Source organism: Salvelinus sp. IW2-2015, linkage group LG20 (assembly GCF_002910315.2).
Source record: "Salvelinus sp. IW2-2015 linkage group LG20, ASM291031v2, whole genome shotgun sequence".
Classification (NCBI taxonomy): domain Eukaryota; kingdom Metazoa; phylum Chordata; class Actinopteri; order Salmoniformes; family Salmonidae; genus Salvelinus; species Salvelinus sp. IW2-2015.
Genome location: NC_036860.1, coordinates 38009378 through 38031026, shown reverse-complemented (window position 1 = coordinate 38031026; position 21649 = coordinate 38009378). Strand labels below are relative to the sequence as shown.

At 41.7% G+C, this 21649-nt stretch overlaps 1 protein-coding gene across 2 annotated transcripts in view; it reads right to left on the bottom strand.

The window, feature by feature from the left end:
• Positions 1 to 2468: 2468 nt before the first annotated feature.
• Positions 2469 to 21649, bottom strand: part of LOC111980305 (AP-2 complex subunit beta) — a 67169-nt gene continuing 47988 nt past the window's right edge. For both annotated transcript variants that reach the window (XM_024011026.2, XM_024011027.2), the window contains 2 exons: positions 17106 to 17260; positions 2469 to 4471 (listed from right to left, as the gene is read on the bottom strand). In XM_024011026.2, the coding sequence (XP_023866794.1) occupies positions 4397 to 4471; positions 17106 to 17260 (230 nt within the window). In that variant the 3' untranslated portion in view covers positions 2469 to 4396. The remainder of the gene's footprint in view (positions 4472 to 17105; positions 17261 to 21649) is intronic.

Below are 21649 nucleotides of genomic sequence, written 5' to 3'. Positions count from 1 at the left end.
TCACTGCAGAATGCTGTGGTAGCCATGCTGGTTAAGTGTGCCTTGAATTCTAAATAAAGCACAGACAGTGTCACCAGCAAAGCACCATCACACCTCCTCCTCCATGCTTCACGTTGGGAACCACACATGCGGAGGTCATCCGTTCACCTACTCTGCGTCTCACAAAGACACGGTGGTTGGAACCAAAAATCTCAAATTTTGACTCATCAGACTTCCACATGTCTAATGTCCATTGCTTGTGTTTCTTGGCCCAAGCAAGTCTCTTCTTCTTCTGGTGTCCTTTAGTTATGGTTTCTTTGCAGCAATTCGACCATGAAGGCCTGATTCATGCAGTCTCTTCTGAACAGTTGATGGTGAGATGTGTCTGTTACTTAAACTCTGTGAAGCATTTATTTGGGCTGCAATCTGAGGTGCAGTAATCTCTGCAGCAGAGGTAACTTTGGGTCTTCCTTTCCTGTGGCGGTCCTCATGAGAGCCAGTTTCATCATAGTGCTTGATGGTTTTTGCGACTTGATTTGTTTAACACTTTTTTGGTTACTACATGATTCTGTATGTGTTATATACTTTTTTTGGTGTCTTCACATTATTCTACAATGTAGAAAATAGTAAAATAAAGAAAAAAACCTTGAATGAGTAGGTGTGTCCAAACCTTTGACTGGTACTGTATATTAATACTTTTTTAAAATATTTTTTTTTCTGTGGGTGCTAGCACCCTTACTTCCCGCGGCTATGGCTATATTCACACTGTATCTGTAAGCTGTTGGCTAAGGCGCATATGCCAGTATCAGAGTGGGCAGATTCGCTATATAATGTAGATTTTTTGGGACAAAACCATCAGCAGGGTTGAAAATGCGATGGAAACCCATTTAACTTGTATTGTTTTATCCTGTACATGGGAATTTACTGCAATTTGTTTGTTGGTGTGCACTACCTCATCACGCACAGCCATTTATCCGCAACAAGTACATTTGATGGAAACAAATCTCTGGTGGGAAAGTGTACATATTGTTTTTATGAGGATTTTAGAATATTCACATTAAAATCTGTCGCCAATTGGATAGAAACCTAGCAACTGACCTCCATACAAAAATTCCTCACTTCGTGTGCTTATTTTCCTGGACAGATTTTGGGCAGAGTTAAACCTTTCGCTTCACCTCTTCCTCTAATAAAATCAAATGTTATTTGTCACATGCTTTGTAAACAACAGGAGTAGACTAACAGTGAAATGCTTATGTACCCGCCCTTCCCAACAATGCAGAGAGAAAGAAAAGATAAATAATCTAAAAGTAAAACAAGTAACAAAAGTAATAAATAAATACACAATGCGTAACGATAACTTGACACAGCTCAGACACCGATGCACGCATACCCCACAAGACATGCCACCAGAGGTCTATTAATTAATTATTAACAGTCCCCAAGTCCAGAACAGACTATGAGAGGCCCAAAGTACTACATAGAGCCAAGCCTACATGGAACTCTATTCCACATCAAGTAACTCACACAAGCAGTAAAATTTGTTTTAAAAAACAGATACAAATACACCTTATGGAACAGCGAGGACTGTCTTGATTTTTGCTGGACCCCAGGAAGAGTAGTTGCTGCCTTTGCAGCATCTAATGGGGATCGATAATAAATACAATACAGTACAATGTGATAAGTCAAAAAAGTTAAATAGTCAACCAAATAGCTACCCGGGCTAACTATGTAGCAGTCTTATGGCTTGGGGTAGAAGCTGTTCAGGGTCCTGTTGTTCCTGACTTGGTGCAGCAGGACTGCTTGCCATGTCAACAGAGAGAACTAGAACTTGGSGGGGGGGGGGGGGGGGRGGGTCTCTGTATGAACTCACCAACCTCAAACACCATTGTTGATCTTATTTTGTGTTCCAGTTTGGCCTTGCAACGAGGGTACAGTTTTTTCCCAATGAGTTTACAACAATATAAACCTTGACACTCAATGTGGATGTGGACTGAGTTTTATTGTCTATTTTGAATATAAATAGAGCAACTAATTACCAGAGCCATATTCTGTAGGCCTATAGCTCTGCTAATTTCTTTAGTTCAAATCAGACTTCTTCCCAATACCCACAATGCAGATGATGTAAAGAGTTGGCAGTCCAGTGTGAAACACTTTTTCCAACACTGATATCGCTGGTCTCTAGACTGTGTAACTTCCATTGTGCTTGCATTTCTCCCAGACACACAACTGTAACAAAATCAACATGCTGATTCAGACTGTCATTTTCAGTGTGAAAATGCCTACCCTCCAAAGAAAAAAAAGGACACCTAAAAAATCAGTAGCATCTCAAGGGAAATAAGCTTTGATTCTGAGCGAGTCACTCTGTATTCTGAGCATCTGTGGACTACACACTGCTGTGGCTGGCCTTTGGCTGTGCGTCACACACTGGTCATATTACCTCTGGTCTGATTATGGATTGTGAACAAATGAGTGAAACATCAGGCACCGCATACGTTTATACCGGACATTTTATTGAAATAATAGATACAGTGCCACCTTGACGACGAGGAGTGATGCAGTATCAATAGGTTAGCTTGAGGAGAAGCAAAAAAAAATTGACATTTCAGTTTTCATATTACTTCTTACTACAGCCGTTCTGTAGGCCTATTCCTGGTTGCTGGGCTTATAAGTACATTAAATATTTTTTCTCAAACAAGTTCTGGATGGGAAAGCTACACCCAAATACACCTGTATAACATCTTGCTTGGGATACATGCAGTCAAATTCTGGGCAAAGATAAGTCCATCCCCTGTAGCCGAGTGTTGTTTTGAGAATGAGGAAAACAGACAGCAAAGATTTTTTGGGGAGCAATGGACACCGCTTCCATGCAGGTTTACAGGCACATCAGCATGTGGCAACAATACAATTAGAAAGCTGAAGTCACAAACACAATTGGTACCCTTCAGACTGCACTTTACATTGGCTTCAATAAAATAATTAATAAAATGATCAACAATGTTTGAGCTCAACTACCAGAGGTCTAGCAAGCATGGTTAGTCATAGATATGGCATATTAAAATCACATCAGTTTGTATACATTTATTAATACAACTTCCACAAGGACTTGGTACATAACTGGAATATAGCGCCAACGTTTTTCTGTTATGGAATACAAGCACACTAATTCTGGGTTACAAGGTAGTAATATAATAACCATCTTTCATTAGTCGTACAGAACTTTAGGTCTACAAACTACACCACGTCACTGCACAGTATAATCATAGAGGGGGGACCCTGGTCATTAGGTGGCCTGCAAGCACTACATAGCCTCCATGTTTAGGATAAAGCAATGCCAGGGAGGTGATTTTAACTGCAGAACACCACAAACACGTACACTAGGCATGTCATTGATGACAGTATGGGGTTGTTATCTACTATGAAAATAGCAACTGATATTGACCCTGGCTTTGGGTTTGACCCAAGGTTTAGGGTTTAGTTTTGTTTGGAGGAACAGCTGCAAATGGAATATCAATAACAATCTTACATATAAAGAATAACGCATAATATCTCATTGGAATCAACATAAGATGATTACAGTATAACAGAATGGACAACTCATGCCACACTCACAATTGGCATAATAATTAATACTGCAACACAAAATCAGCAAAGGGGCATGGATTATTGGAAATCTAGGAATGACTATAACTGTGTTTGATGGCTGATGCAGGTCGAGCAATCAGAAAAGCGTTGAGAAGCTTGAAATTATCAGCTACCTGCAAGTATCAATTAAAAAAGAACAATGGCACAGACTGGAGCAAACAAGTAATAATAGCCATCATAAATAGTGGTCAGCATAGTGGTTACTAAAATGAGTAGAGAATGACATCCACTAATGCATTAAAATCATGGCAGCCTGACAATTTCATGTTCCCTGTTCCTGCTCTTGCCTCTCACTACTGCCATCTTGGCCCAGAATGGTACTTGTTGAATCATGGAGACATACTGTAGCAACTGGTTCAACTGGAAACGTCAGCCCCAGTAAGGCCTGGAAGATGGCACCAAATCGAGTATCTCTTGTGGAACGGTTGGGAAAGTAGGAAAAGTACCACGGAAGCAGAACAAGCATAAAAAATAGACACAAAACATATATGATATTACACTTTCCAATATTGGCAATACAGTACAAAGAGGTGGGACCGATGGCTTAGTGAATATGAAAGATTTCTTCTTCTTTTTGGAGAGCTTCACCATCAACCACGTTTTACGACATTAAGACATTTAGTTTAGGATGGACTGGGGATGACATATTCTCCCATGGAGGTAAATATGGTGGAGAGGAATGAGGGGAAGGAATAATACATGACTAAAACGCTAACAGCTGCTGTTTGTTCTTGGGGCGAGATGTGGAGTGGAGGGTGGTGAGTGGACGGAAGGTTCAGTTCTTCAGGACTGAGTCGTACACCTGGTAGACATACTGGGTCACCTCAGGAGCCCGGCACTTCAAGGACAGCTGGAAGAGAGGATAGGAAAAACTATTGATTCAGGTTACATTTCAGCTCAATAAGTCTGAGAACATTTCACCTTCTCTACTGCACAACAGTTGAATTTCTTTTCGCCACTTTTCATTCTAACAATTATTGTGAACACCATAATATATGATAGCGTTATTGAGTATCCCTACAAAGCATATTATATTCAATTCATCCATCTCAGTATTATACATTTTCCTTATACATTTAACAACAGCATTGATCAGTTTCTATTCACAGTGGGGTCGTTCCATTTGATTTCAATCACTTTTTGACCCACCCCTTTTGATTTGAACAAACCATTCTATACATACACTATACAGTGGCGTGCGAAAGTATTCACCACCCTTGGCATTTTTCCTATTTTGTTGCCTCACAACCTGGAATTAAAATAGATTTTTGGGGGGTTTGTATCATTTGATTTACACAACATAAGACGATGCAAAATAAGAAATAAGACAAAAAAACTGAACTTGAGCGTGCATAACTATTCACCCCACCAAAGTCAATACTTTGTAGAGCCACCTTTTGCAGCAATTACAAGTCTCTTGGGGTATGTCTCTATAAGCTTGGCACATCTAGCCACTGGGATTTTTGCCCATGCTTCAAGACAAAACTGCTCCAGCGCCTTCAAGTTGGATGGGTTCTGCTGGTGTACAGCAATCTTTAAGTCATAACACAGGTTCTAAATTGGATTGAGGTCTGGGCTTTGACTAGGCCATTCCAAGACATTTAAATGTTTCCCCTTAAACCACTCGAGTGTTGCTTTAACAGTATGCTTAGGGTCATTGTCCTGCTGGAAGGTGAACCTGCGTTCACAGGTTTCCCTCAAGAATTTCCCTGTATTTAGCGCCATCCATCATTCCTTAAAATTCTGACCAGTTTCCCAGTCCCTGCCGATGAAAAACATCCCTACAGCATGATGCTGTTACCACCATGCTTCACTGTGGGGATGGTGTTCTCAGGGTGATGAGAGGTGTTGGGTTTGCGCCAGACATAGCGTTTTCCTTGATGGCTAAAAAGCTCAATTTTAGTCTCATCTGACCAGAGTACCTTCTTCCATATGTTTGGGGAGTCTCCCACATGCCTTTTGGCGAACACCAAACATGTTTGCTTATTTTTTCTTTAAGCAATGGCTTTTTTCTGGCCACTCTTCTGTAAAGCCCAGCTCTGTGGAATATATGGCTTAAAGTGTCCTATGGACAAATACTCCAATCTCCGCTGTGGAGCTTTGCAGCTCCTTTAGGGTTATCTATGGTCTCTTTTTGACTCTCTGATTAATGCCCTCCTTGCCTGGCCTGTGAGTTTTGGTGGGCGGCCCTCTTTTGGCAGGTTTGTTGTGGTGCCATATTCTTTCCATGTTTTAATAATAGATTTAATGGTGCTCCGTGGGATGTTCAAAGTTTCGGATATTGTTTTATAACCCAACCCTGATCTGTACTTCTCCACAACTTTGTCCCTGACCTGTTTGTAGAGCTCCTTGGTCTTCATGATGCCGCTTACTCAGTGGTTCCCCTTGCTAAGTGGTGTTGCAGATTCTGGGGCCTTTAAGAACAGGTGTACAATATACTAAGAACATGTGACAGATCATGTAACACTTAAATAAAGTCCACCTGTGTGCAATCTAACTAATTATGTGACTTCTGAAGGTAATTGGTTGCACCAGATCTTATTTAGGGGCTTCATTGCAAAGGGGGTGAATACATATGCACGCACCACTTTTCAGTTTTTAATTTTTTTGATTGTTTTTTAAAACATTTTTATTTTATTTATTTCACTTCACCAATTTGGACTATTTTGTGTATGTCCATTACATAAAATCAATTTAAATTACAGGTTGTATTGCAACAAAATAGGAAAAACAGCAAGTGGGATGAATACACAAGGCACTGTATATACAAAATTATGTGGACAGTGCTTCAAAATAGTGGATTCGGGTATTTCATCAAATTGAGCACACAGCCATGCAAGTTCCATAGACAAACATTGGCAGTAGAATGGCCCGTACTGAAAAGCTCAGGGACTTTCAACGTGGCACCGTCATAGGATGCCCCCTTTCCAACGAGTCAGTGCGCCATATTTCTGCCCTGCTAGAGCTGCTTTGGTCAACTGTAAGTGCTGTTATTGTGAAGTGGAAAAGTCTAGTAGCAACAACGGCTCAGCCATGAAGTGGTAGGCCACACAAGCTCACAGAATGGGACTGCTGAAGCGCGTAGCGTGTAAAAATCGTCTGCAACACTCACTACCAAAATCCAAAACTGCCTCTGGAAGCAACAGCACAAGAACTGTTCGTCGGGAGATGTTCCTAATGTTTGGTACACTGTGTGCATTCCCATTTAATTGTACATGTGCCCCTCCCCGCACAAAAACTATATTGAGATAATCACATCAAAGACAGTACAGTATGAAGATGGGCAGAAACTTGCTTCTCCAATAGAAATCCCTGATCATGCTTGTAGGCGATGTTATGGTGCTCATACGCCGAAAAGCGTCATCGGGTTTAACGGTCGTCTCGCGCCAAACGGAGCTTGTGCAGGCTGTAAAATCAAAAGGCACTCCTTCGAAATAAAGTTGTTTTTGACAAAAAATGAAAACATGTCAGTTTGTCACTTTCACGAGGTTGGAGTAATAACACGTTCAACTACTTAAGACACTGACTCGAATCTAGGTCGTGTCTTTAGATTTAGAGAAAACTAACAACTAAGGAAGAATTTGGCACTTCTCAAACCCCAGCCTGGTCTGCTTGGTCAGTTTCCGGAAGTCTCGCGATGTTGCACCTCTGGGTTAAGAAACTCTGTGGTCATCTGGTATGTTTGTTTACAAAGAGCACATGGATCAAACCTGATATGACGATCCACTCTTGAGCAGCACAAGAGAGGTGATCAAGGTACACTTGAAATGTACTACTAATGTTAACTAGTTAACATATTAGATACTTAGCTGGCAATCTAAGATGTGCCAAAAACATTTTCTCCAGCTCAGGGCTCCAGGTATGCATTTGGCTTGGTAACTATAGTGTTAGGTGGCTAGTTTGCAATTTCAAGCTTCTTGGTTACAGCAGAGACAACCAATCCCCTTCTGGATCAAGTGTGAGTAGCCTTTTGAGATTTGTAGAAGTTGTATAACTTTATTAGCTGGGATATCTGCCCTTGCATTTAGTTTATGTTCGCTTGTGCTTTTAGCATTTAGTTAGCGTCTGCTATGGGAATTCCCTAGTACTTTGTTAGCATGTCTTGTTTAAAAATAAAAATACAGTTAGGAAATGAATAGAAATAGCGCCCCTTGTGTGCACTGCCAGTAATAGCATATACTGGTATTGTACAGGAACGGTATGAAGGTATGGAAATGTTAGGGTGGGACGGTATCCACATGTAAAATAAGGCCTGAGCTATTACATACTGTATTCAAAAATGTCCCCAAAAAATCTGAGTTTATGCATTTTTAGATAATTGACATTGTTAAATGTTAAGAATGTTTTTTTATATTTTTTTACGAGAAATTATCAAATCAATTGACAACCCTGTTTGTAAGCTTTTACAATTATATCAAATTCAACTGTTTAGGGTGGTAGGGTGGGGTTTGCAAAATCGGTCAACTGTGAGCACCTGTATCTTCTAAATGTTTTGTCATTCAGGTCCAAAAAGTAATTTTCTGACCACGTCTAGCATGGGCAAATATGTATGGTAAGTTTCTTTCAAATCAAAATGGTATTGGTCAAAAAGTGATTGAAATCAAATGGAATGACCCAGTGGCCTAATTAGGTCTCAGACTAATAAAAAAATCTCAACACCACTACTCACTTCTCCTTTTTTTGTCTTCCACAGTCTCACTTTCTATCAAATCACATTTCAGCTCTTAACCAACAATGCAGTTCAAGAAAAAGCATTAAGAAAATATTTACTAAATAAGTAAAAAATAAAATAAAAACAATAACAATAATGAGGCTATATACCGGTACCGAGTCAATGTGCGGGGGTACATCCATACGACCGCTTTAAAAACACTACAACATTAATGCATACTAGCATGTAGACGTACACTCAGTGACCAGTTTATTAGATATCAAATCAAATGTATTTATATAGCCCTTCTTACATCAGCTGATATATCAAAGTGCTGTACAGAAACCCAGCCTAAACCAGCCCACCCCAAACAGCAAGCAATGCAGGTGTAGAAGCACGGTGGCTAGGAAAAAAATCCCTAGAAAGGCCAAAACCTGGGAAGAAACCTAGAGAGGAACCAGGCTATGACGGGTGGCCAGTCCTCTTCTGGCTGTGCCGGGTGGAGATTATAACAGAACATGGCCAAGATGTTCAAATGTTCATAAATSACCAGCATGGTCAAATAATAATAATCACAGTAGTTGTCGAGGGTGCAACAAGTCAGCACCTCAGGAGTAAATGTCAATTGGCTTTTCTTGGCCAATCATTGGGAGTATCTCTACCGCTACTGCTGTCTCTAGAGAGTTGAAAACAGCAGGTCTGGGACAGGTAGCACGTCCGGTGAACGGGTCAGGGTTCCATAGCCGCAGGCAGAACAGTTGAAACTGGAGCAGCAGCACGGCCAGGTGGACAGGGGACAGCAAGGAGTCATCATGCCAGGCAGTCCTGAGGCATGGTCCTAGGGCTCAGGTCCTCTTTAGAGACTTTTTCACGAAAAGGGTTCACGCCTACGGACAGTGGTCATGTGGACGTGGCTTGCTATATAAAGCAGGCAGACAGGCATCGAGGCATTCAGTTACTGTTCGATTGAACGTTAGGAATGGGCAAAACGAGTGACCTAAGCGAATTTGAGCGTAGTATGATCGTCAGTGCCAGGCGCAGAAACAGCCGGCCTCCTGGGCTTTTCATGCACAACACTTTTCATGCGACAAACAAAAAACATGCAGTAGGGGGCAGTCCTGTGGGTGAAATTAGTTTGTTGATGAGAGATCGAAGGAGAATGACATTAATCATGTGAGCTATCAGGTGGGCCAAAAATAGCCAATAACGGAGCAGTACAACATTGGTGTGCAGAACAGCATCTCGGAATGCACATCTTGTTGGTTCTTGTCATGGATGGGATATTGCAGCAGACGACCACACCGAGTTCCACTCCTATTAGCTAAAAACAACAAGAAGTGGTTCCAGTGGGCACGCAATCACCAACATTGGACAATTGAGGAGTGGAAAAACATTGCCCCGTCCGACGAATCCCTGTTCCTGTAGCGTCAGGATTTGGCGTAAGCAGCATGAAACCATGGCCCCTTCCTGCCTGGTGTCAACAGTACAGGCTGGTGGAGGTGGTGTAATGGTGTGGGGAATGTTGTCTTGACACATGTTATGTCCCTTGATACCAACTGAGCAACGTTTCCATGCCCCAATGAATTCAGGCTGTTCTGGAGGCAAAGGGGGTTCCAACCAGGTAATAGATGGGTGTACCTAATAAACTGGCCACTGTGTACACTCTCCTGTTATTATGGCCTGGTCCATATGTTCTACCTGTTCCATGACAGGCCATGATGTTGCCCAAAAGGTATTTGTCTGAGATGCTTCTGCCAATAAATGGGCCCCTACACAGCTGCCCTTGACCATTTTGAAAGGTTGATATGAACTGTTACCTGAACTCTACTACCTTGGACAGCTTTATTGTGCAAGGGTCAAATGAAATAACCCCTGGGCATTATCTATGTATGGGGAGCACAAAAAAAACAATAGCCATGGCCATCACCATAGCTCACTTGATATTATCAGTCTTCCACTGCTCCTGATGTCATAGGATAAGTGTTTGTTCTCAACTGCTTTGATGGGCTAACACAATCCATTATTTATTTTAGACGGGTCTAAAGAAGCATGATATGAAGAAAATGTAGTCTATTTCCGAAGAACAGAATAGCATACTGAGTTGTCCTTATGTTAGGTCCTGATCTGGCTATGGCTGTGGGCTACACTAGTTCATTCAGCAGACAAGATTTGCTTAGAATTCCATGGCATTATTTTATAGTATGAAGTATCAGCTGTTCCGGACGACTATTTGATCATGTTCTCCGTAGCCGACGAGAGTAAGACCTTTAAACAGATCAACATACACAAGGCTGCGGGGCCAGACGGATTACCAGGGCGTGTGCTCCGGGCATGTGCTAACCAACTGGTAGGTGTCTTCACTGACATTTTCAACATGTCCCTGATTGAGTCTGTAATACCAACATGTTTCAAGCAGACCACCATAGTCCCTGTGCCCAAGAACACAAAGGCAACCTGCTTATGACTACAGACCCGTAGCACTCACGTCCGTAGCCATGAAGTGCTTTGAAAGGCTTGTAATGGCTCACATCAACACCATTATCCCAGAAACCCTAGACCCACTCCAATTTGCATACCGCCCAAACAGATCCACAGATGATGCAATCTCTATTGCACTCCACACTGCCCTTTCCCACCTGGACAAAAGGAACACTTATGTGAGAATGCTATTCATTGACTACAGCTCAGCGTTCACCACCATAGTACCCTCAAAGCTCATCACTAAGCTAAGGATCCTGGGACGAAACACCTCCCTCTGCAACTGGATCCTGGACTTCCTGACGGGCCGCCCCCAGGTGGTGAGGGTAGGTAGCAACACATCTGCCACGCTGAATCCTCAACACTGGAGCCCCTCAGGGGTGCGTGCTCAGTACCCTCCTGTACTCCTTGTTCACCCACGACTGCATGGCCAGGCACGACTCCAACACCATAATTAAGTTTGCAGACGACACAACAGTGGTAGGCCTGATCACCAACAACGACGAGACAGCCGATAGGGAGGAGGTCAGAGACCTGGCCGGGTGGCGCCAGAATAACAACCTATCTCTCAACGTAACCAAGACTAAGGAGATGATTGTGGACTACAGGAAAAGGAGGACCGAACATGCCCCCATTATCATCGATGGGGCTGTAGTGGAGTAGGTTGAGAGCTTCAAGTTCCTTGGTGTCCACATCACCAACAAATTAGAATGGTCAAAACACACCAAGACAGTCGTGAAGAGAGCACGACAAAGCCTATTCCCCCTCAGGAAACTAAAAGAGTTGGCATGGGTCCTGAGATCCTCAAAAGGATCTACAGCTGCAACATCGAGAGCATCCTGACTGGTTGCATCACTGACTGGTACGGCAATTGCTCGGCCTCCGACCGCAAGGCACTTCAGAGGGTAGTGCGTACGGCCCAGTTCATCACTGGGGCTAAGCTGCCTGCCATCCAGGACCTCTACACCAGGCGGTGTCAGAGGAAGGCCCTAAAAATTGTCAAAGACTCCAGCCACCCCAGTCATAGACTGTTCTCTCTACTACCGCACAGCAAGCGGTACCGGAGTGCCAAGTCTAGGACAAAAAGGCTTCTCAACAGTTTTTACCCCCAAGCCATAAGATTCCTGAACAGGTAATCAAATGGCTACCAGGACTATTTGCATTGTGTTTATCATATATGCATAGTCACTCTAACTATACATTCATGTACATACTACCTCAATTGGTCCGACCAACCAGTGCACCCGCACATTGGTTAACCGGGCTATCTGCATTGTTTCCCGCCACCCGCCAACCCCTCTTTTACGCTACTGCTACTCTCTGTCATATATACATAGCCACTTTAACCATATCTACATGTACATACTACCTCAATCAGCCTGACTAACCTGTGTCTGTATGTATCCTCGCTACTTTTATAGCCTCGCTACTGTTATTTTTCACTGTTTTTTTACTGTTGTTTTTATTTCTTTACTTACCTATCGTTCACCTAATACCTTTATTGCACTATTGATTAGAGCCTGTAAGTAAGCATTTCACTGTATCACCTGTTGTATTCAGCACACGTGACAAATAAACCTTGATTTGATTAATACAAATGAACAAAGCTGAATAAAATTGAAATTATATTTTCTCTAAACGATTTGAGGGAGTGCGCACATGCGGCTATTCTGTGTTGAGCGGTTAACAAAGAAATAGGTATTCCTATATGCTTAATTTAGAGTTAATAATATAACTTTAGTTGTTCTACAAACGTTGGGCTATATGTTTTGATTTTTAATACATTATAAGGCTGCATGATGCCGATTTGAATTTTTTTTTTTTTTTTGCGCAGGCTGTACACGCTACATCAGTAACTCATTCACAATTTGACAAGCACTTGATCATGCCAAGAATTTCACGCCGGAATCCCTTTGTGTGGCCATAATGCACCCTAAAAAAAGCCTTTTGCCTTTTGCGTGGCCGTTGTGCCCTTATGCCTGAGCGCTGTGCGCTCCATCACGTGAGAGGGGTCTTTCTCACAGGCTACAAGTGAAGATAGACACATTGGGGACGCAACTTCGTGCATCCATACCCAACTCCAAGGTGCATATTGAAGATATTGGAAGAAATGTTCACATTTGCTTTTCGTCAGCCAACAAGATGAGTAGGCCTAACAAACAGCAAAAGCACTAGCCTATGTCAATCTACTATCCCCCATAATACAAAGCTTGACCTATTCTATGTTGTGCGAGAAATAAATATACCAAACATAGTCTGGAACATATAAAATAAACAGAAGTAAAAAAAAATACATAAATAAAAAAGACAACTAATAAATAAATAAAAATAAAAACGAATAGAAAAATAACAAATAATTAAGGAGCAACAATAAAATAACAGTAGCGAGGCTATATACAGGGGGTACCGGTACAGAGTCAATGTGAGGGGGCACCGGTTAGTCGAGGTAATATGTACATGTAGGTAGAGGTAAAGTGATTAGGCATGGATAATAAACAGAGTAGCAGCAGCTTAAAAATGGGGGTGGGGGGGGGAAATGCAAATAGTCTGGGTAGCCATTTGATCAGCTGTTCAGGAGTGTTATGGCTTGGGGGAAGAAGCTGTTAAGAAGTCTTTTTGACCTAGACTTGCCGCTTATTTTTAGAGCCTTCCTCTGACACTGCCTGGTATAGAGGTCCTGGATGGCAGGAAGTTGGTCCCAGTGATGTACTGGGCCATACGCACTACCCTCTGTAATGCCTTGCGGTCGGAGGCCGAGCAGTTGCCATACCAGGCAGTGATGCAACCAGTCAGGATGCGCTCGATGGTGCAGCTGTCAAAATTTTGGAGGATCTGAGGACCCATGCCCAATCTTTTCAGTCTCCTGAGGGGGAATAGGCATGGTCGTGCCCTGTTCACAACTGTCTTGGTGTTTTTGAACCATGATAGTTTGATGGTGATGTGGACACCAAAGGAACAATTATACGCACAGCAATGCGCACATGGTAGTAGGCTATCAGTGCAAATGCTCCAATAGTGGAAAACACCATTATCAAAAGTGACCGCAAATTCAATTATGCATGTAATGCTTTTATTATAAAGGTGCATTTTTATGGGGAAAGTTATCTTCCCCAAACTTGAAACTCAGGCGCTGCTTATGTATGCCAGTTAGTATGCCAGCTCTACACCCCTTGTAAAGCTGATTCATGTGCTTAATTTTAAGCACTTTAGTTGTGATACAAACCTTACTGAAACATATAGGCCTATGGGCTAGGCTATATGAGGTGTATGACTTAGAGGTTGACCGATTAATCGGAATGGCCGATTTTAAGTTTTCATAATCGGTAATCTGCATTTTTGGACACCGATCATGGCCGACTACATTGCACTCCACGAGGAGCCTGCGTGGCAGGCTTGACTACCTGTTATGCGAGTGCAGCAAGGAGCCAAGGTAAGGTGCTAGCTAGCATTACACATATCTTATAAAAAACAATCAATCTTAACATAATCACTAGTTAACTACACATGGTTGATGATATTACAAGTTTATCTAGCTTGTCCTCGATGCGGTGCCTGTTAATTTATCATTGAATCATAGCCTACTTTGCCAAACGAGTGATTTAACAAGCGGATTCGCGAAAAAAGCACTGTCGTTGCACCAATGTGTACCTAACCATAAACATCAACGCCTTTCTTAAAATCAATACACAAGTATATATTTTTAAACCTGCATATTTAGTTAATATTGCCTGCTAACATTAATTTCTTTAAACTAGGGAAATTGTGTCACTTCTCTTGCGTTCTGTGCAACAGAGTCAGGGTATACGCAGCAGTTTGGGCCGCCTGGCTTGTTGCGAACTGTGAAGACAATTTCTTCCTAACAAAGACAGCCAACTTCGCCAAACGGGGGATGATTTAACAAAAGCGCATTTGTGAAAAAAGCATAATCGTTGCACGAATGTACCTAACCATAAACATCAATGCCTTTCTTAAAATCAATACACTGAAGTATATATTTTGAAACCTGCATATTTAGTTAAAAGAAATTAATGTTAGCAGGCAATATTAAACTAGGGAAATTGTGTCATTGCGTTCATTGCACGCAGAGTCAGGGTATATGCAACATTTTGGGCCGCCTGGCTCGTTGCAAACTAATTTGGCAGAATTTTACGTAATTATGACATAACATTGAAGGTTATGCAATGTAACAGGAATATTTAGACTTATGGATGCCACCAGTTAGATAAAATACGGAACGGTTCCGTATTTCACTGAAACAATAAACCTTTTGTTTTCGAAATGATAGTTTCCGGATTTGACCATATTAATGACCTAAGGCTCGTATTTCTGTGTGTTAATATGTTATAATTAAGTCTATGATTTGATATTTCATAGAGCAGTCTGACTGAGCGGTGGAAGGCAGCAGCAGGCTCGTAAGCATTCATTCAAACAGCACTTTCGTGTGTTTGCCAGCTGCTCTTAGCAATGCTTCAAGCATTGCGCTGTTTATGACTTCAAGCCTATCAACTCCCGAGATTAGGCTGGTGTAACCGATGTGAAATGGCTAGCTAGTTAGCGGGGTGCGCGTTAATAGCGTTTCAAACGTCACTCGCTCTGAGACTTGGAGTAGTTGTTCCCCTTGCTCTGCAAGGGCCGCGGCTTTTGTGGAGCGATGGGTAACGATGCTTCGAGGGTGGCTGTTGTCGATGTGTTCCTGGTTCAAGCCCAGGTAGGGGCGAGGAGAGGGACGGAAGCTATACTGTTACACTGGCAATACTAAAGTGCCTATAAGAACATCCAATAGTCAAAGGTATATGAAATACAAATGGTATAGAGAGAAATAGTCCTATAATTCCAATAATAACCTCAACGCAAAACTTCTTACCTGGGAATATTGAAGACTCATGTTAAAAGGAACCACCAGCTTTCATATGTTCTCATGTTCTGAGCAAAGAACTTAAACGTTAGCTTTTTTTACATGGCACATATTGCACTTTTACTTTCTTCTCCAACACTTTGTTTTTGCATTATTTAAACCAAATTGAACATGTTTCAATATTTATTTGAGGCTAAATTGATTTTATTGATGTATTATATTAAGTTAAAATAAAAGTGTTCATTCAGTATTGTTGTAATTGTCATTATTACAAATAAATAAATAAATATTTTTAAATATAAAAAATATATACAAAAACGTCCGATTAATCGGTATCGGCTTTTTTTGTCCTCCAATAATCGGTATCGGCGTTGAAAAATCATAATCGGTCGACCTCTAGTACGACTATGACTCGAAAAAGTCGCACAAAAAAATCTTTTTTTCTTATGCTGGGCATCATTCACAAGTGATAATATATAATTCACAAGTCATAGGCTAATATTGTCACCCATCAGACTATTCCTGCTTTAATCTTGTCTTTACATATCCTAAATAGCATGTGTGAAATTTGTTTTGATTTCGAATGGACCATTATCATGCACCTGTATCGAAACAGGGTCAGCGGGAAAAAATGTCATCTATGCACTTAAATAGCGAATGGAGGATGCTTTTCCCCGTGGTTTATTTTCATGCCAGCCAGGTAGGCTATATTCTCTTGTTGTAAATATAAACAATGTGCTTAATATTAGGAAAGTTGAGAAATAAATATAGTAGGCCTAGCCAATAGAAAGCTGGTCCTCCTATTTTTAGTAGAGGTCATCACCGTCACCATTTACCGTGACTAAATGGTGACCTGGAATTTTACTGCCTTCATGACTCGTGACCGCCAGTGTGGCGGTAATACGGTCAACACAACAGCCCTAGACCTGACCTTGCCTGTATTTAGGAGCTATTTTGCAGTGCTATATGGGTCTTTTGACCTTGTTCATAGCCAATCTAGAGGAGCAAAAGTTAAGCAAGCAGCACGTCTGCTGCCAAGGTCACCCATTACTCTGCCAGAGGACATGTCATTCCCAATGAGTCCTCAATGATGAACAGGTTCCTTCAAACGTATGATAAGGGAACAGGATATAGCTGGGTGTGTGTAAAACAAAGAAGGTTGATAACTTGTATTACTTCCATAAACCATCTCTAGGTACCACTTCCTGGATGTAACATGCACTTCATTATAGGGGAGTGTAGTGAAGGTGCTGTCTCAGTGAGAAGAGCTATCAATTATTTCCTGGGTTCAAACATTCCATTAAAGACTAAGTCTACTCATGAAGGTCACGCAATGACTACAGCGTTTACAAAACACAAAAAAGTGTTAATTTGCCTGGTACTCTAGTGAGTGGAAATATAAAGAGCCTTCTGCTTGGCACTTCAGACTTCTACTGACAAAAACAATGAGTGACTTCTGAGTTCAGAATTAGGAGAGTTGAGGTTAGGCGGTTGTTTTACCGTGTAGTTGGGGTTGCCGGGTTGGATGCGGAGCTCAGCCAGGATCCAGATGCCATTGGTGAGCTTCAGTGACTGGTAGAGCATGTCCTGGCCCTCCACGTTCCTCTTGGCGATGGTGTAAATGTTGTCGTTCTGCAGCTTCCCCGACACAGTGTCTGCAAGGTCACATTACATATGAGTCAGGTATATACTAGAAGTGTGGATATAAATTCTCAGTTTTTTCAGGATTTCTGGAGTCATGAGGGAATAGGCTGCGAGGGAATACTTAAAATGGGAATTTTGGGAAGATTTCAGGAATTTTCCAACCCTACATTATGGGGAGATCAGCGCTACACAGGCAAAGCTCAGCCTCATGGGCTGTAGGCTATTCTACGGTCGACTACTGATAAGTGCACATTGGATAAGTGCATTCTCCATTGTAGTGCAGTTCAGCAGTTGCAATAAAAAAAGTACTCATTCGGACATACACATCTGAGAAGGGAGTTATCTATAGACTAAGGCATTGTATTGTACAGTAGTAGCTTCATTTTTGGGAACTGCATTCTCTAGTCTAGGAACATGAGGTTTTTGCTTTATTACTAGGTATTGGGCTATATGCAGTGGTTTCTACAGTTTCCATTGTTGGTTTGCAGCGTCATCTAAAAAAAGGACTGAGGGACTCAATTCAACAAGAGAGAAGGAGATTGATTTCATGTAAGACGAAATTCATAATAATAACAGTATGTGAAAAACCAACAACTAGGCCATTAGCTGCTTTCTGAGTCATATTAGACTACACACATTGCCTGACAAATCATTCCATTTCCATGACCTACGTCAGCTGCCTATTTCTCTGTCCCAGTCAATCTGTACCCTTAAGGCAACTCTAATGGTTTCTCTGTGAGCCTGGCTAACTACTGGCAGTGGGGAGCAGCTCAGCTAATATATCTACATTAGCTTCTTGAAACAACTGCTGGAGCTTAGTCCCTCCTTTGTGCCTCTAAGTGAAAAAAAATGTGTCCTGATCCAAGTCAAACTTTGAGTAAGGGGAACAGAGCTAGGGTAACTTCTACCAGTGCTGTGAACGTTGAAGCAATACATTGAACGTCATGGATGTAACCTAGCCTGTAAGCTGCACTCTTATGTGGACTGTAACTACAGGGAGTAGCTACTACAACTTCCAGATCTCACATCTAGAGGCGGGGATGTCACTATAGACACTATGTCTAATGGGCTTAAAACCATAGGTCAATGGACAATCTACCACTACCATAAAGTCTGACCCTGAGGCCCATGTCCCATTGCAGGTCCTGTCCTGAGCACTCGTCAGTGCCACTGCTCTCAGCCCTCAGTCACTCTGTTGTCTGGGGCAACCAGGCATGGTGTGGGTTATCATTAAAGAGCTTGTGTGAAGTCTCCTTCAGGGAAAGAGGGGGGAGGCGAAATGCCTTGAAAGGAGTCCTGAGAGGTAGGTGGTGGATGGAGAGAAGGAGAAAGAGAAGTGTCAAAAAAGAAAGAAGCAGGACAATTGACAGTGGGGGAATGAATTTCATCTCTCCTACAGCGCAGTGGAACAGCTTCCTGTATGACTAGTCTCTATTATGTTACAGGCTGCAGGGAAGCTTCTAGTGGTCAAGGCTCCCAACTCCATACTGCTCTAACCATTTACCTTTGAGCAACACTTGTCAGTCATAGATGGCAAATGGCTGCTTTTTGTTACCCTACTTTGTTTGAATGTGAGACGCAACTTAAGTGGTGTTTGTATTTTTGTGTGGCCAATCAGTGCCTTGTAATTTTCAGGGCAAAATGTGAATTGTCGTTTTGTCTTTTTCAGGGCAGAAAGGATGTCAGTTGTGTTTTAATAACAGCCTTTGAAACCATCCAACCACTTTATCACAATGACATTCTATATCTTCAGATGAACAAGGGAAACAAACATTGATTACTGGGAAAATGTTATATCCATTAAAATGAAAAGTATGATTCAAGACCATTTAATGTGTTGAAATATTACTTTAATTAGCTAGCTAGTATGTTGCCTACTTGGTGGCAAACATTTTGTATTTGCTATGCTATTATTCTCGCTTGCATGACTCATGGCTCTACTGTGGCTGTGGAAAGAGCCTTGTTTTAAATTAGGCTACTGGAGTACTGCTTGTCACGCTACAAAGAAAGCATCTAAAAACAGAGGTGGTAACATAATAAGAATCTCCATATTTGACTGAGGGAAAATGTAGGCAGCAAAAGAAAATACATTTTCATTACCATAAACACACATCTTCCAGAGATATCATCTTCCAAAAATGTACACTACCGTTCAAAAGATTGGGGTCACTTAGAAATGTCCTTGTTTTTGAAAGAAAAGCATATTTTTTGTCCATTAAAATAACATCAAAATGATTAGAAATACAGTGTAGACGTTGTGGTCCCGTGTGGCTCAGTTGGTAGAGCATGGCGCTTGCAACGCCAGGGTTGTGGGTTCATTCCCCACGGGGGGACCAGGATGAATATGTATGAACTTTCCAATTTGTAAGTCGCTCTGGATAAGAGCGTCTGCTAAATGACTTAAATGTAAAATGTAAATGTTGTCAATGTTGTAAATGACTATTGTAGCTGGAAACTGCTGATTTTTAATGGAATATCTACATAGGCGTACAGAGGCCCATTATCAGCAACCATCACTCCTGTGTTCCAATGGCATGTTGTGTTTGTTATTCAAGTTTATAATTTGGAAAGGCTAATTGAGCATTAGAAAACCCTTTTGCAACTATGTTAGCACAGCTGAAAACGGTTGTGCTGATTAAAGAAGCAATAAAACTGGCCTTCTTTAGACTAGTTGAGTATCTGGAGCATCAGCATTTGTCGGTTCGATTACAGGCTCAAAATGGCCAGAAACAAAGAACTTTCTTCTGAAACTCATCAGTCTATTCTTGTTCTGAAAAATGAAGGCTATTCCATGTGAGAAATTGCCAAGAACCTGAAGATATCGTACAACGCTGTGTACTTCTCCCTTCTCAGAACAGCACAAACTGGCTCTAACCTGAATAGAAAGAGGAGTGGGAGGCCCCGGTGCACAACTGAGCAAGAGGACAAGTACATTAGTGTCTAGTTTGAGAAACAGACGCCTCACAAGTCCTCAACTGGCAGCTTCATTAAATAGTACCCGCAAAACACCAGTCTCAACGTTAACAGTGAAGAGGCGACTCCGGGATGCTGGCCTTCTAGGCAGAGTTTCAAAGAAAAAGCCATATCTCAGACTGGCCAATAAAAAGAAAAGATTAAGATAGACAAAAGAGGAAAATAGCCTAATAAATGAAAAAAGCATCTAAAATCAACAATGTCATAATTTTCAATTAAAAGTAGACTCAGCGAAATGACGTTGCCTTGAGCAGCACCGCAGATATTGCGATGAGCGAGATGCAAGTCTTCACTCCCACACAGTATCTGCTTCACGCTGCTTGAGCCCAAAACAGTGTGGTAGTCTGGCCGCGAGCTTCATAGGGATGGGCATGAGTAATTGAGTACACGAACAGACGTCAAACGTCAATCTTTAACCAGACTCCCACACTGTTTTGGGCTCTAGCAGCGTGAATGTTTGGACACCTACTCATTCAGGGGTGTTTCTTATTTTAATTTTTTCTACATTGTAGAATAATAGTGAAGACATCAAAACTATGAAATCACACATATGGAATCATGTAGTAAGCAAAAAAGTGTTAAACAAATCAAGAAATATTTAATATTTGAGATTCTTCAAAGTAGCCACCATTTGCCTTGAAAACAGCTTTGCACACTCTTGGCATTCTCTCAACCAGCTTCATGAGATAGTCACCTGGAATGCATTTCAATTAACAGGTGTGCCTTCATAAAGGTTAATTTGTGGAATTTCTTTCCTTCTTAATGCGTTTGAGCCAATCAGTTGTGCTGTGACAAGGTAGGGGAGGTATACAAAAGATAGCCCTATTTGGGAAAATACCAAGTCCATATTATGGCAAGAACAGCTCAAATAAGCAAAGAGAAACAACAGTCCATCATTACTTCAAGATCTTTGAAAGTTACTTCAAGTGCAGTCGCAAAAACCATTAAGCACTATGATGAAACTGGCTCTCATGAGGCCGCCACAGGAAAGGAAGACCCAGAGTTAACTCTGCTGCAGAGGATACGTTCATTAGAGTTTACTGCACCTCAGATTGCAGCCCAAATAAATGCTTCACTGAGTTCAAGTAAAAGACACATCTCAACATCAACTGTTCAGAGAAGACTGCGTGAATCAGGCCTTCATGGGAGAATTGCTGCAAAGAACCCACTACTAAAGGATACCAATAAGAAGAAGAGACTTGCTTGGGACAAGAAACACGAGCAATGGACATTAGATCAGTGGAAATCTGTCTGGTCTGGCGAGTCCAGATTTGAGATTTTTGATTCCAACCATCGTGCCTTTGTGAGACGCAGAGTAGGTGAACGGATTATCTCTGCATGTGTGGTTCCCACCGTGAAGCATGGAGGAGGTGGTGTGATGGTGCTTTGCTGGTGACACTGTCAGTGATTTATTTCGAATTCAAGGC